Source organism: Poecilia mexicana, unplaced genomic scaffold (assembly GCF_051168715.1).
Source record: "Poecilia mexicana isolate PSO_F unplaced genomic scaffold, ASM5116871v1 scaffold_7, whole genome shotgun sequence".
Taxonomy (NCBI): domain Eukaryota; kingdom Metazoa; phylum Chordata; class Actinopteri; order Cyprinodontiformes; family Poeciliidae; genus Poecilia; species Poecilia mexicana.
The window spans coordinates 5573829-5587578 of record NW_028263376.1 but is presented as its reverse complement, the minus strand read 5'-3'; the positions used below and the strand labels follow the sequence as shown (position 1 = coordinate 5587578).

Here is a 13750-nt window from a genome sequence, read left to right as displayed (position 1 = left end):
TTAAGATCACACATATTTATGCCCTGCTGTACCACATCTCCAAGCACAGAGGGCGCAGTTTTTGACTCCCCCCACTGCTGCCATCTCCTCTATCTCCTCCTTCCCTATCACCCATCTTAGCTTCTCTTGTGTTCTCTGACTCCCACTTTCCTCCCCTCCCCCCTCCCAGCTCCGTTCGCCACCCTTCTGCCTCCCCCTCGCCTCTCTTCTTCTCCTCTCTTCCCCCGTTCAGTGCTGTTAAGCACTCCTTCTGCACACAGCACTGCAGATGAGACCTCCGCCTCCCCCACAGTCTTCCAGGCCTCTCTCTCTCCCTTTCCCTCCTTGTAGCAGCATAGCAACACGGCCTAGCCAGCCAAGGTTCTCTCTGGTACTGGGGTAATTTCCATCCATCTTATTATTCATCCAACAGCAGCAAAGGACAACACTGTGATGAAATGATATTAAGATGTGCATCCAATTTCTCACAAGAAACCTGAGTTGCAAAAATAGGATTCATATCAGCAAGACTACTAAGTTTTGATTCACAGCAGCTCTTCTATATACTGTCACTGATATGAGGACGGGGAAAGTTAGATAGTTTTGTAACTTTTTCAGAGTTACAAAACTCAAGAACTACAGGGTGAGGGTTAGTGTTGTCTCTTACACATATAAACAGTGGTACTTCTAGGCGAGCCCTGCCTCCTGCCAACCCAACCAACCAGGGCACAACATCTGGAGTTGTGCCCTGACTGTGAGAGTTTATATTTAATTGCAGTATCTGGTGCCTGTGCACCACCGTTGCTGATGCCACCCTGGGTAAACTGCCCATCACCGTTGCTGATGCAGCCCTGGGTAACTGCCCACATGGCCCAGTGGGAGGGCCACACCCAGAACAAAATATTCCCAATAGGACAATGTACAGCACTGTGTGTGAAAGATTTACTTAGATGCAAACATCTCCAGTGCATACATATTCTTACTTTGTTTTATTTTTATTACAATATTATATTAGATGAGGTCGTAGCTGGTGAGAAACCTCCAACTTTCCCACCGCGATTTCCAATTTGATTGGACCTCTGTGATCACCCCCCCCCCCCAAGTTGAAAAAGAAAAAAATGAACATTTATAGTTAACATGTAATTGTTGCCTTCATATAATAATGGATTGCCAATGGTTACAATTTTAAAACATATATATATTCCTGTTTTTTTTATTACCATTAGTAAATTAATGTCGTTTGTCTTATTTTAAAATCCTTGTCAGTGCGGTGTTTTTCGATTAGGCACTTGTGAAAAATGTGAGAACAATTATAGAACTATTATTGTAACAGTCCCAGAACAAAATAATCATGAACTTAAAGGGTCTTTTTGTTTGTTGGCTGGTAAATATCGGACTATCTTTGAAAGAAACAACTCCTGCGTAGGAAGTCATAGAGATGCCGTTTGTAAATTTACTCAATTAGAAATCAACAATAATTTGGGTTATTTAGTCTGTCATAAAAGAAAATAAATTAGGATTCCTTTTCAAAGTCATATAATATTTAGTTAGCAAGTTAAACATTTAGCTTCAAACTATATACTTAACTCTGCGCTAAATATTTGAAGTTAAATATTTAGCTTGGAGCTGAATATGTAGATTCACTTGCCGTAGGACCACCAAAATAAAAACGTAGTCTTGGAACCTTTCTGCTGGTGCGCCTGATTAGATTCAGATGTTGCTTCAGGTCACTTTTTATAATTCATCTTCTTTTCCTCTCAACACGTACAACATTTTAGCTTAAAACATGAGATGAGCCATTTTAACGGCAATGCAGGTGTTACAATGAATCTACAACAGTGGCCGCGCTAGCTCATCGGCAGCAGGAGTTAAGGTTCGCAGCTTTATTTTGACTGTCCACTTCCGGTTGTCGGCATGTGAATTTGCATAATAGCTAAATACTTAAAATTAACCTATTTTAAAATATTTTCAAACCATTCAACTTTTAAGCTAGACATACATTTCCAGCATATATATATTTTAAACATATTTTTCGGTTACTGCTACAGGAATAACTGGCCAACATAACTTATTCCACTATCGGCAAAATGTTACAGGCTTAGAAACGTTAGTATATTGTCAGCCATCATATTATTGGTTGAAACATCACGCCCACTGTTCATCACAGTGTGTGATCTGATGTTGTGGGGCCCTGAAAACCTCAGCATACTGAATGGCATCCTGAACTTATTAAAAGAAAAGACACTATTAAGGACACTTTTTAAAACTGGCGGTCTTAAACAAAGGAATGATTCAAATCTACAAAGAATCAAAAAATCTTTTTTCTATGGTCATCTCAGCTATCTCTGCATCTGAAAGCTGCAGGATGGCACCTCTCGCCAACTGGACTTCGCCACCCCTGAGCTATATATTCCACTAACCTGAAGTTTGCAGCTTTCCAGACTTATTTTAGCTCCAATTTTCAGGAAAATGTTAAAAAATGTACACCAAGAACAAGTCATTTCTTAAACCAAGGGTCTGGTAAAGCATCTGGCCCTGTAAAAAGTCACAATTACAGCACTTTATTGTTCATAAATGCTTAGGTGAAAAATAAAATAAACAAAAATAAAATACACACAATTCAGAGAACACATGGTGAACACAATAATGTCCTTTAGAAGCAAAACCAGAAGCTTTCTTGCCAGTATCCCAGTTACTTTCCAGTCTTGTGGGTCAATTTTTGACTGAGAAAATAGAAAACAAGCACAGTATAGTCAAAGATAATGAGCAATAGATGCCAAAATTGGATAAAATGATCTTTTATGCCAACAGAAATATAAAGAGCAATGTTGCCAAATAATTAAAAAAATAAAATAGTTACAATAAAAGAAAATGTTCAGTTCATTTATATTTATATATATTTATTTGGCAAAAAAAAACAAAAAACTAATTTAGTTAAAAAATAAACATGAAAATACCAATTCACAAAAGCAACACCTAGTTTTTAAGCATAGCATTGGAGAACATGAGGCTACCGTACACACAGGTGATATTTAAGGATACATGTACAGCGACGTCTGTTCAAACATGTTTAAAAGACTGTACAAATTTACACTACCTATCTTAGTATACCTACATGAAAAATGGTGAATTATATGGTCAGTTTCTAAAGGTTTTACCGCCAAACATCGCTTCAGGAATACTGAGGAGCTCAGTGGCTAAAGCAATGTTAGTAACTTTTTTATCTCAAAGAAATAAAGAATATAGAAGGCAAAAACTTCCCATTTTTGTTTGGTGTAACTTTCCCATCTTTGCATGTCTCCTGTAGATTTTAACTGCTTGCCGAGTCTTACTTTCTAACATCAATAGATGGCTTTTTAAAATTTATTTATTTGTCCCATTTGCTTCACCCCTGTAACTCAGAGAAGCTGTCATTTAATTCAGGTGAGGCAGATTTATTGGTGTTATCTTCTCAGACTGACTGATGCAGTCAGGACTGCTGTTTGCCCAGCTGTGCTCCATCTCTCTGGTTTCTAGCGGACGACGGTACAAACTTGGGGATAATAATGGGCAGACTGTCTCTTCCTGAGTTCTCAGTAGCACAAAAACCATTCTCTACAAGTTCCCCTTCATCGTCTTCGTCATCATCATCATCATCGTCGTCGTCGTCTTCATCTTCATCGTCATCATCAGACATGTCGTCCAGATCTGAAACCATTTTGATGTCTGTCCTTGTCTCCAGTCTCTCTTTAGATCCAGTAAACTGCTGGTTACCATGGATATGTGCTGCTGCCCCTGGTTTCTTGTCATTCCTCTGCTGCTCTTCCTCATCACTTTCAGAGTCTATGGAGATGGGCTCAGAGAGGTCTAGAGGCATTTTCTGTGGTAAGGTGCTGCTGATTGTCTTGGTTTGGTCTCTGCCGACAGTACTTGGTTTGGGAAGCAAATCTTCCTCCTTCCCCGCCAACTCTCCCTCCTGCGGCTGCTCAACTCCACCGTTGGCAGCCACGAGTTCCCTGTGTCTCTGGAGAGCCTGTTCCGATAACCCCTTGCGTGTCCTGGAAGTCCGCTGCTTGCCGTGTTTGCCTTCGTAAGCGTCCTCCGCGTCAAACTCCAGGTCGTGGCGAAGCTTGCTGAGGTCGTGCATGCTGAATCCCAGCAACACACTGGGCTGCTGGCTTTCACACTCCTGTACGCACTTTCTCCTTGTGCCAACAAAATGTCCAGAGACGTCTGACCTCCACAGCCAGAGACTAGATGCCAGCTTGTCCACCTCTCGTTGGGTAGGGTATGGCGCACGATTGAAATATTGCGTCAGAAATGCTTTCCTGGACTCGTACGACTTACTTTCCTGGCCTTTGGGGTCAAGAGCAAGGACTACAGGTTCGTTTGGATTTTCTTCAAAGTAAGACGGACCATTGAGGTCCTGAGGGTGTGCCCTTTGTCCGGGAGGTCCTGGCCTTCTTCGCTTCGGTGCGCTGGTGTCAGAGGTATCGAAGCCAGGCCGTTTCAGTGCACTGCTCTGAGACTGGCTGACGCGAGAAGACTGGGCGACCCTGGTGTCTTGTCCGTTCTGCGACTTCCCCACACCTCGACAGTGTACTAAGTGGAGCGTGATGGTAGATGCAGTCATGTTACTTGTATAAACCCCCAAGCAGTGGATGCATTTATAGGTCAGCTTCTTTTCTACAGGATGAACGGTCTGAATCACCTGGTGCCGCTCTCTTAGATGGTGGGCCAACGAATCTGAGATCGGGCCCTTGAGGATGGAGAAGCAGAGAGGGCACAGAGTCTTTCCGACGTCTCTCTTGTAAGGTACGGAAGCTTGCGGGGCGCTCTTGATTTGAGGAATGTCTGAGAGGCCCGATGACGTTTTAGATGGCTGCTGAGGCATCAACCTCTTCCCCCCTAGAAGAGAAGCAGAGAGGTTTGACGAGATGGAGGAGGTGCTGTTCTGGGCATGAAATGCAACCGACTCTTCGGGTGCATCCCTCATGTTATATGTAGTGACAATCAACTGAACGTTTTTGGGGTTTCCCTGCTGCAGAGTGAGGTCAAAAGTCAGTGGAGAGTCGGTGCGAGGTCCAACCTTTTCCTCAGGGTGCGATAGCCGCATGTGCGCAACCATTTTCTCCACGTCGTTGAATGTTGCCCGACAGTACGGGCAGGACAGGCCGTGGATCAGCATGTGGTTCAACAGCGTGTCACTGGGGAGATAGCGGTTGCAGTACAGACACTTGCTGGTGAAATTGTGAATCTTCATGATGTAGTTGGCCACAGCAGGCACCTTCTCTGCTTTGTGTTCCTTCTCGAAGTGAGCACTGTAGACGTTCTCTGGGAACAGCTCGTTGCAGATGGTGCAGATCTTCCACTTCTGCGTGTAGGATGTGCCGAGGACCGAGGAGCCACCTTTCTTTGCTGTGACAGCCGCTACCGTGGTGGCGGCTGCCTGAACACGTGAGCCCAACGGGTTGGATTTAAGGGAGGAAGAAGCGCCAGCCACCAGCGGGCTCCGCAAACTATTGGTGGAGATGAGCTGCTTTGCTGCATGCGACTGCTGCGGCACAGACACCTGAGCGTTTCCCGGCAGAGTTCCTCTGATGTGGTGGTTGCCCAGAGAGAAAGGCTGCACGCTGCCTGCCTTTAACCCCAAAGAGTCATGTTTTAGTCCAGTTAGAAAACTATGGGAGTTAAAGGCAGCCTTAGATGCTGCGACAGCAGCAGCAGCGGCTCGACTAAGCTGTTGGGACGCAGAAGACCTCGGCGTGGCCATCACTGCTCCTTTGGGGCCCATCCCAATTATGGTCTTGTCTCCTTGAGCTTTGGCCGGGAACATAATGAGTGGTTTTGGTCGAGGGACTATCACACTGGTGTGGCCAATCATGGCCGTGACCTGATAGCCGATCCTCTCATGGTCCTCGATGACGTGTTGGACCAACGCTTCGTAAGTCCGCGGGACAAACAGACACTTCTTGCAATGAATTTGGTTTGCGTTACCACCATGCGTGGTACTGCTCTCCGTTGTGCCACCGTTGTGACTGTTTGTTTTCTCTCCTGGCTTTACGATGTAAGGATGGGCCACTTGTTGAAAGTGTTCCCGGTAGATGTGCTTTCGCACCACATTGTACAAAGGGTCCCTGTAGGTGCACTTCTTGCAGTAGTACACCGCCTGTTCCACATTATCCACCGTCCTCTTCAGCAAGCCGTCCTTCATCATGATCCCACCAGCTCCTGCTGCTGCCACGGCACCAGGCCCCTGCCGCACGCTGTTATTAGGCATGTGGAAGAGTTTAATGTGTGTTTCCAGGGTCTTCTTGTTGCCATTGAAAGTGCAGTAGGGACAATTGAGCAGAATGTTGTTCTCAAAGTCCTCGCTGTGGACGTTGCGGAAGTGGCTCTTGTATGCAGAGAAATACTTGGATGAAAATAAGCAGCCAGAGCAGCAAAAAGGTTTGGATCTGTAGTCCTGGAGATGCAGATGAGAAGTAAAAAAACAACAATTACTTGAATAGAAGAAATGAAAAATAACAGTATAGAAGCCACATAAGGCAAAAACATTTTCATGTTTCATTTGCATGAATCACCCACCTGGACTTTGGTATGGGATGGTTCCCACATACAGACATCTTCCCAGGTTGTGTGCTTAATATACACCTCAGGAGGGTTAAAATCTTTATAGTCCTAACAAATAAAAGACAGATTAATACATATTCATGGTAGATCTGAACAATACATCATCAGTGTGTGTTACACATCTCAATCCAAAGGGACTGCTTTTAAGCAATAGATGGCAGGATATAATAGTTACAGTGTCTGAAATGTTGCTAAATATAACAACAAAGTTGTTAAGTATATTGGCAGTATTGGGTGACTATTGTTAACCGTGTGACCCAATGTGTCAGTTAGCCCTCTCTCATGGCAGAGCAAAAGGAATAGCAGTTGATTCTCAAACCTTTACCGAGATAGATAAGATAGGCTTCATATGCAAGGATCAGCCAATCTCCCAAAATGAAGGAAATCATGGCGGATTTATTGGTGCACCACTGAAAATTACTATGGTGATCATGTCTTCATAACACTCTCCTTGCTTGGGGTACTGTTTTATAACCCATCACTGCTTTAAAAGTCACAACAACGTTATTTCGCTCCATTCTTTCCATCTACTGCTGATTTCTCATCATTATTCTGTAACAAACCTTTGAGGCTTTTACAGAACAGCTAGAGTTACAGTGAGATTATATCACGCATGGATGGACTAGATTTCACTTAGTTTGCTTTAGCGCAAAAGAGGCTGAACTGACATGTGTGCCACACTTTTCAGATTTATCTTTTGGACATTTTTGAAAACCATCATGTATCCATGTATCATTTTCCTTCCACTCCACAACCGTGCACTAATTTAGGCCATCTGAGATATATATATATATATATATATATATATATATATATATATATATATATATATATACACACACACACAAGTACTAGCATATAGGAAGTGTAAATCCTCCAGCTTTAATGAAATAAAAAATGTATGAATTATTGAATGCAGAGAGCATCCTTTTATACATTAAGTGAAATATAATTAATATAATTAGAATGGGAATACAGAGTCATCGTGGGTAATCACAGTGCAGTGTGTGCTGGTTTGTAGATTTAAATGAGGATACATCATCTTAATTCATGCTGCAGTGCCAGAAGCTCTGCAGCAGAAGCCTTACTTCATGCACAGAAATCTCAATTCTTGAGTGCATAAAACTCAGTATATGCCATATTATGAACGCAAACCCCCCCAAAAATAAATGTTATGTGGTAATTTATAAAAGGACTACTGCAATCTACTGTAGACATAGCCATGAAGGAAAAGGCTAATTATTAGCAGTGTATATTTGGAGCGTGCTCACCTGTAGGTGATCTCTGCAGAACTCCAGGCCGATATCTCCCAGGACTTTCTTGACATTTCTCCTGGCTTTCCGTAGGCTGGTGAGGTTATTGACTGGGAGCTGGAACATTCTGCCCGCCTGAACAGAGGGGGCGAACAAACACAACATGCCTTCAGTAAGTGTGGACATTGATTGTATTGTTCATCGTTAGGCCTGTCACAATAAGCAATAAATCAATTAATCGCGTGATAAATTAAAACAAGCTCAACTATTTCTACTGCAGGGTTTAGCATATCTCTTTTCTCTCTTTCCACCAAAAACTGGATGCCAGAAGTCTTCAGTCTGGTGCTTTGGCCTCAACTAGTCGGCTTTTTTTTTTTTGAACGACAATTTAGTATACCAAAACTTCATAATTATTTTTTTGTTTATTTCAGTTGTTTTATTTATTTTGGATATTCAAGATGTTTTCCAATTCCAGTGTTAAATGCTCACTAGTTATTGATCTTTCAAAATATGTTTTTGCATTGCTATGCCATTACCATTATATTACTTGGAAATGGTCTCAAAACATTATCGTTTACTACAATAACTTATCGTCCACCAAAATCTGTTATTGTGACAGGCCTATTTAATAAGACACATTTCTTATAAGAATTTTGATTTATTGTTGTCACTTATTGCGTCTAAAACAGTGGTTCTTAACCTGGGTTCGATCGAACCCCAGGGGTTCGATGAGTCGGTCTTAGGGGTTCGGCGGAGCCTCTGCCGCGGAGGTAAAGACACACTATGTAAAGTCGTGATGACACCCCGTTTTGCCATCGCTTGTTCCAGAGGATCACGTTACATAGCTTAGCCAATCAGTGCTGCGGGAAGGAGTTCCACTCTCAGCATGGATTTGAACTTGTGTCTTTAATAACTTCAGTAAAGCTCACCGTTTTTACCAAATTCTATAGTCTAAATCTGCTCCTTAGTCGCATCTTTTCGGGGTTGGTACTGCCTCTAGTGGCGTGGGGGAGGTAATACAACTAATATAATTACATTAATAAATCAGAATACCGCAAATTATTTTCTGTATCGGGGATGCGGGGGGAGGATCGGTCGGTGAATGCGCATATGAAACTGGGGGATTCGGTACCTCAAAAAAGGTTAAGAACCATTGGTCTAAAACTACAAAGCTGCTTTTATTGTCAGGATTGATCATTTTACCATTTTCTCCACTGTTTGTTCAATAAAAGCATCAATAAATACTAATGCACTTGAAAGTACAGCTACCATGTGCAGTTTATTGACAAAAATCACATGTTTTTTGTGTCCTAAATGAAGTGTATAGCAAATGAGAATGTTTTTTGAGAGCATTATTTGTATTTGTGGGACTATAATTGCTGTGACTCAGTCACAGTCATACGATTACCTAAAAACAAAGCAATAGTTTTTATTGTTATCACAATAATATCGGAAAATACGAGAAAACTTTATGTACATATGACTAACATCTAGCCTGATATAAAAAGTGAATTTGTATTGGATAAAACCCATCGTTCTGCTGAAATTGCCTTGTAAGATGAGCAACATTTAACAACCTTTTAGCAAGTGGATGTTTGTTATGCTTGATTACAAGTCGTTATTTTATACAGTCAACTTTTCCATTTCCAAGCCAACCAGTCTGACATTTTGTATTGTATGATCCAGTGAATTAAGGCGCTCCAGAGGCTTTTGGTATCAAAGTTTCAGTCCTAACCTCTTAGACGCGACATAATATTTGAGAATACGCTACGTGCCGCTGTTGGGATGCCAGGTACATAAGAGAATGGCATTGCTGAGAAACCAAACTGACTTCAGAGCAGGTTGTGTTAAGAGCATCGGTTTCCATGGAGACAAAGCGCTGTGAAAAATGAACAGATCTGAAAAATTCCTAAATTTATCATCTCAATTGACTAGATGCAATTTAGAATTCCTGATGCTCCGTTTGTTAATCACACAGGAGAGACTGTAGTGTTTAAAAGTCCAGAAGGTTCCCTTCTTCACATGAACAACAGCTTCTTGCAATCTTTTTAAATGATTTTCTAGGTTTCTCATATGAACGTGTGTAATTATTCTGTTATTTCATTTATTATATTCTTTTGCCAGACAGTTTTTGCAAATATTCCTTTATTAATTCACTTACCACTGACTCAATTAGAAAGGCTGGTCAATCAAAGAGATTGTTTTGGTAAAAAAAAAAAAACTTTTAGTTGGACTTTGATCACTGCTGCAGGTGACCTGTTACACAGACAAGCTATTTTAAGTTCTTTGGTAAATAACAGGGGGAAAAAATCTAAACGTTATACTGTTTGACAGACATAAAGTAGCTCAAAGGACTGTTAGCTTAAAAAAACGTACATACAGTAGCAGGTGAACTGAAGGGTGATGCATCTCTCTGGGTGTGTGTGTGAGGATTATTTTTCCTGTCTATTTAAAGACATCATTTTTATACACTGTTCATTTTCTGGAGATGAAATTGAAGGCCTAACATGCTTTTATCATCACCTTGTTTCAGTTCTTCATTTTTATAGCTTCTACATAGTAGATCCTTCAGTGTACAAAGAAAAACTTCTGAATTATTCAGAGAACCACATTAAAGTTTATGCTAATCTTCAGCTTCTTATGAGCAGAATTAAAGAAACAAGGAATGACTCAGAACGTCTGAGTATTACTGAACTACAGATGCTGACCAATCTACCAGCAGCCCTGGTAAATATATGCAAAAAACTGTTTCTTCCTGATGGAGTCTGCCAGGAATGCTAAGCCCATTTAGCATGGCCACCAACGACAGTTTATGAACGGTGTTCCTGGAACGGCAAGTTGTTTCTAGGCTACCAGCACATTTAGCAGCGTGTACCACAGATTGATTGACAGCATTAAACCCCTTCTCCTGGCTATAATTGGTTGGTTTTGATCAGGAGCTGTGCATTTCTTCAAAACTGTTTGTTTTTGTTTAGATTTTTTTGCTTGTTTCACACTGAGATTGACGTGAATCAAAAGGTGAAACGTAGAAAAACATCTTCTACCCACTGATGATCAGTGGGTGACTCTTTAAACCCCCAAACAAGGCGGCGCCACAGAGCTCAGTACGACAAATCCAAAGCCAGATCTGAACATCGTCCAAACAAGAAAAACATTTTGCAAGCTTTTGCAGGTGTTATGCTGTATGAGAACAGTTCTTAATTGCAGAAACAAACATCAGGTTCCACCACTGTTCACCTGACTACAAACATGGTACAGACAGGTAGCCATTCATGTTCTCAAAGATGGTTTGTCTTGGTAGATGGTACGTTACCTTCATATCGGAATTAATCAGCATCGGTCCACACATTTGTGTCGGTGCATCCGCAATCCCAACACATCTGTGCTTCATAGGGCTCCTCTTAAATTAATAGGAACTCCTATTAATTTAACAGGGATCATATTAATTAATAGGAGCCTTATGAAGGAGTGAATTAAACTCTGTTTATGATTTTTAATTGATCTTTCAAAAAGTTCTGTCCCCAGAGAAAATTGGATAAAAGGGGAAAGATCATGTCACCAGTTTGATATTAATTCAGATTTTCACAACAAAAAATTAATCAATAATTATTGATATTGACCGATATTTATCAAGGTTTTTTTTAACCGTACCGAAAACCCCATCATATAAGATAATACTTTATTGATCCCCACAGGGGGGAATTTTGCTTGTCCCAGCATACAAAATATCAAAAAAATTTGAATTTTTGAACTTACTGTGTGCAGTTTAGTGAAACAAATCACACATATTCACGAGTCCTACAGAACCATATGACAAATGTTTGTTTTTCAAAGTAGTATTAGTGTTTGTATGGTTAGCTAAATCAGAAGCAATAGATTGTTTGCATCAGTTTACCGTTATCGCCATAGTAACACAAAATATTATGATAACACTTTAAATCTCTGTTGCCCACTATTAGATCCTCTTTTCAAATCAGAATTCTTGTGCAGCAAGGGTCAAAGGTCACCTTCTTCACAATATCACAGCAATATCACAGCAATGTGACACCAAACAATCACAGTAAACACATGGGCCCCCCCCGCTGTGCTCCAGCTAACGTCCTCCCACAAAACGGTTCCAGGTACTAGACACAGACCTCTACCCGCTCTGACTCCCTGATTTTTATTTATTTTTTTAATCCTTCATCCCTCCCTCAGATGTTAGATGGCGCTGCAGAGGACTCCCATTATGTAAGCCTCCCTTACACTCTGACTGGCCCCCTTTTTCCTCCCTTCCTCGCAGCACCATCACAGAATGGCGCCTCCTATTGAGTTAGCAGCAGCCCCTACAATATGTCTGCAGCAGAAGAGGGCTGGGGGGAGGGGAGGGAGCGATGTTGGATGGGAGGAAGAAGAGGGACAGAAGGAGTGAGAGGGAGAGAGACTTGGAAAGAGGGAGGGTGAGTTGGGAGAAAGAGGATGAGGAAGAGGAGGAGGGGTGTGGAAGGCTTGCAAAGGGGAGAGATGAGAGGAAAAGGGGGAGGCAGGGAGGTCAGAGAGACTGGCAGAGAGGAAAGGGAGGGTGGAGGGGACAAAAAAGGGAAGAGGGTGAGATAGATGAGAGGGAGGGAGGGGGAGCCTAGCAGAGGAGGGGGTAGGAGAGAAGAGAGGGAGAGAAGGAAGAGGAAACACAGGAGGAGGCTGCTGGAGGAAAACAGGCTTCCCGTTCTGCGGTGGAGTTAGAGGGGAAAGAAACATTGGCCTTCATGGCATTAAACTCCCAGGATGTGATCACCTGGTCCAGTAGATCAGATTTGCACTTCCTCAATGTCTGGATGCTTAATTAGTGAAGGAGGGAGGCACTTCTCATAACATCCACTGTAATGCGAGATTGGGATTTACCACATGGCTGCAAACCTGTCTAATGTATTCTGATGAAGGTGAGGGTTTGTTTTTGGGCTCATCACCCCGTCCCGATCCAACACCTGGTGTCAGTACAGCCCCACTGTCACCTGGCTGAACTCTGATCACATTCGAAGGGGCTCAAACGCAAACAACTATTGTAGTCAATAACAGATTGAGTGTTCAAAAACAAACAGTTTAAATCGGTACGTACGGCTCGGATCCATTTTTGTCCATTTTTTAAACAATAAAACATCTGGAAAGATCGAGATGGGCAAGGAGCTGCTGCTGCAGCTGACAAAGAATAGGGGGCACACCGCGCTCAGCTAGCATGCTAAGCTAGCTCCCAACAACATGGGCTGTTTAAAACTAATTCCTCACGATTCAACGCCTTGTTTCAACCCGACTAATCTGTTACAAACAAGCTAACGGGTATTCGAGTTTCGATGTGCCTAACAAACACGAAAATAATATTTAAAAAAAAAAACACAATAGCCAGGGTCCCACTGCCACCCTTCACATCACATCCCCGCAGGTAGAGCACGGTTAACGGCCAGCTATTTGCGGGTGCTCTCCCGGCGTTATGACACCCAGGTTTACCTGCTTTCACATCCAGAACTCCCGTCTGAGCGAACCGTGTCACCTCAGGCTGACCGAGGCCGTGTCTTCACACTCTAGCGCGCACAGCTGTGTCCTCCCAGGTACCTTCCGAGGAGGATCATCGGCCGTCGGTCTTCCCTCCCCAAGCCCGATAGTCCCTTACCAAACGGTGGCTATCCTGCCTCCTCTGGCCAGAGAGCGGAAACGGAGAGCGCTCCGAGCTTCACCGGACAACCAATAGGGCCGTTCCGCGGAGCGCTGAGGGCGGACACATGTTAGCTGTTTTACTCCCGAAATAGAAATTCACCTTTAACTGTGCCTATACTTCCCCGGTAGTGAGAATTGCTTTGCCCATTCTCTTCTGACGGACAATACACAGCCAGCCCGCAAACTGCCCAATCCAAAATGGCGCAAATAAAAGAAGC

General features: G+C 42.6%; 1 protein-coding gene across 1 annotated transcript; it reads right to left on the bottom strand.

The window, feature by feature from the left end:
• Positions 1-2524: 2524 nt before the first annotated feature.
• adnpb (activity dependent neuroprotector homeobox b) lies at positions 2525-13750 on the bottom strand. The gene is made up of 4 exons (XM_015013022.2): positions 13326-13750; positions 7863-7979; positions 6547-6639; positions 2525-6424 (listed from the first exon to the last, which is right to left on the bottom strand). The coding sequence occupies exons 2-4, from the start codon at positions 7968-7970 to the stop codon at positions 3449-3451; spliced, it is 3177 nt and encodes a 1058-aa protein (XP_014868508.2). The 5' UTR covers positions 7971-7979; positions 13326-13750; the 3' UTR covers positions 2525-3448.

Bases quoted from the DNA above. Each gene is read 5' to 3' on its own strand.
- adnpb (XM_015013022.2), bottom strand. From the start codon at position 7,970: ATGTTCCAGCTCCCAGTCAATAACCTCACCAGCCTACGGAAAGCCAGG. The intron at 6,640-7,862 runs GTGAGCACGCTC...TTTATTTGTTAG, and splicing joins TCTGCAGAGATCACCTACAG to GACTATAAAGATTTTAACCC. The intron at 6,425-6,546 runs GTGGGTGATTCA...CTGCATCTCCAG, and splicing joins CATCCCATACCAAAGTCCAG to GACTACAGATCCAAACCTTT.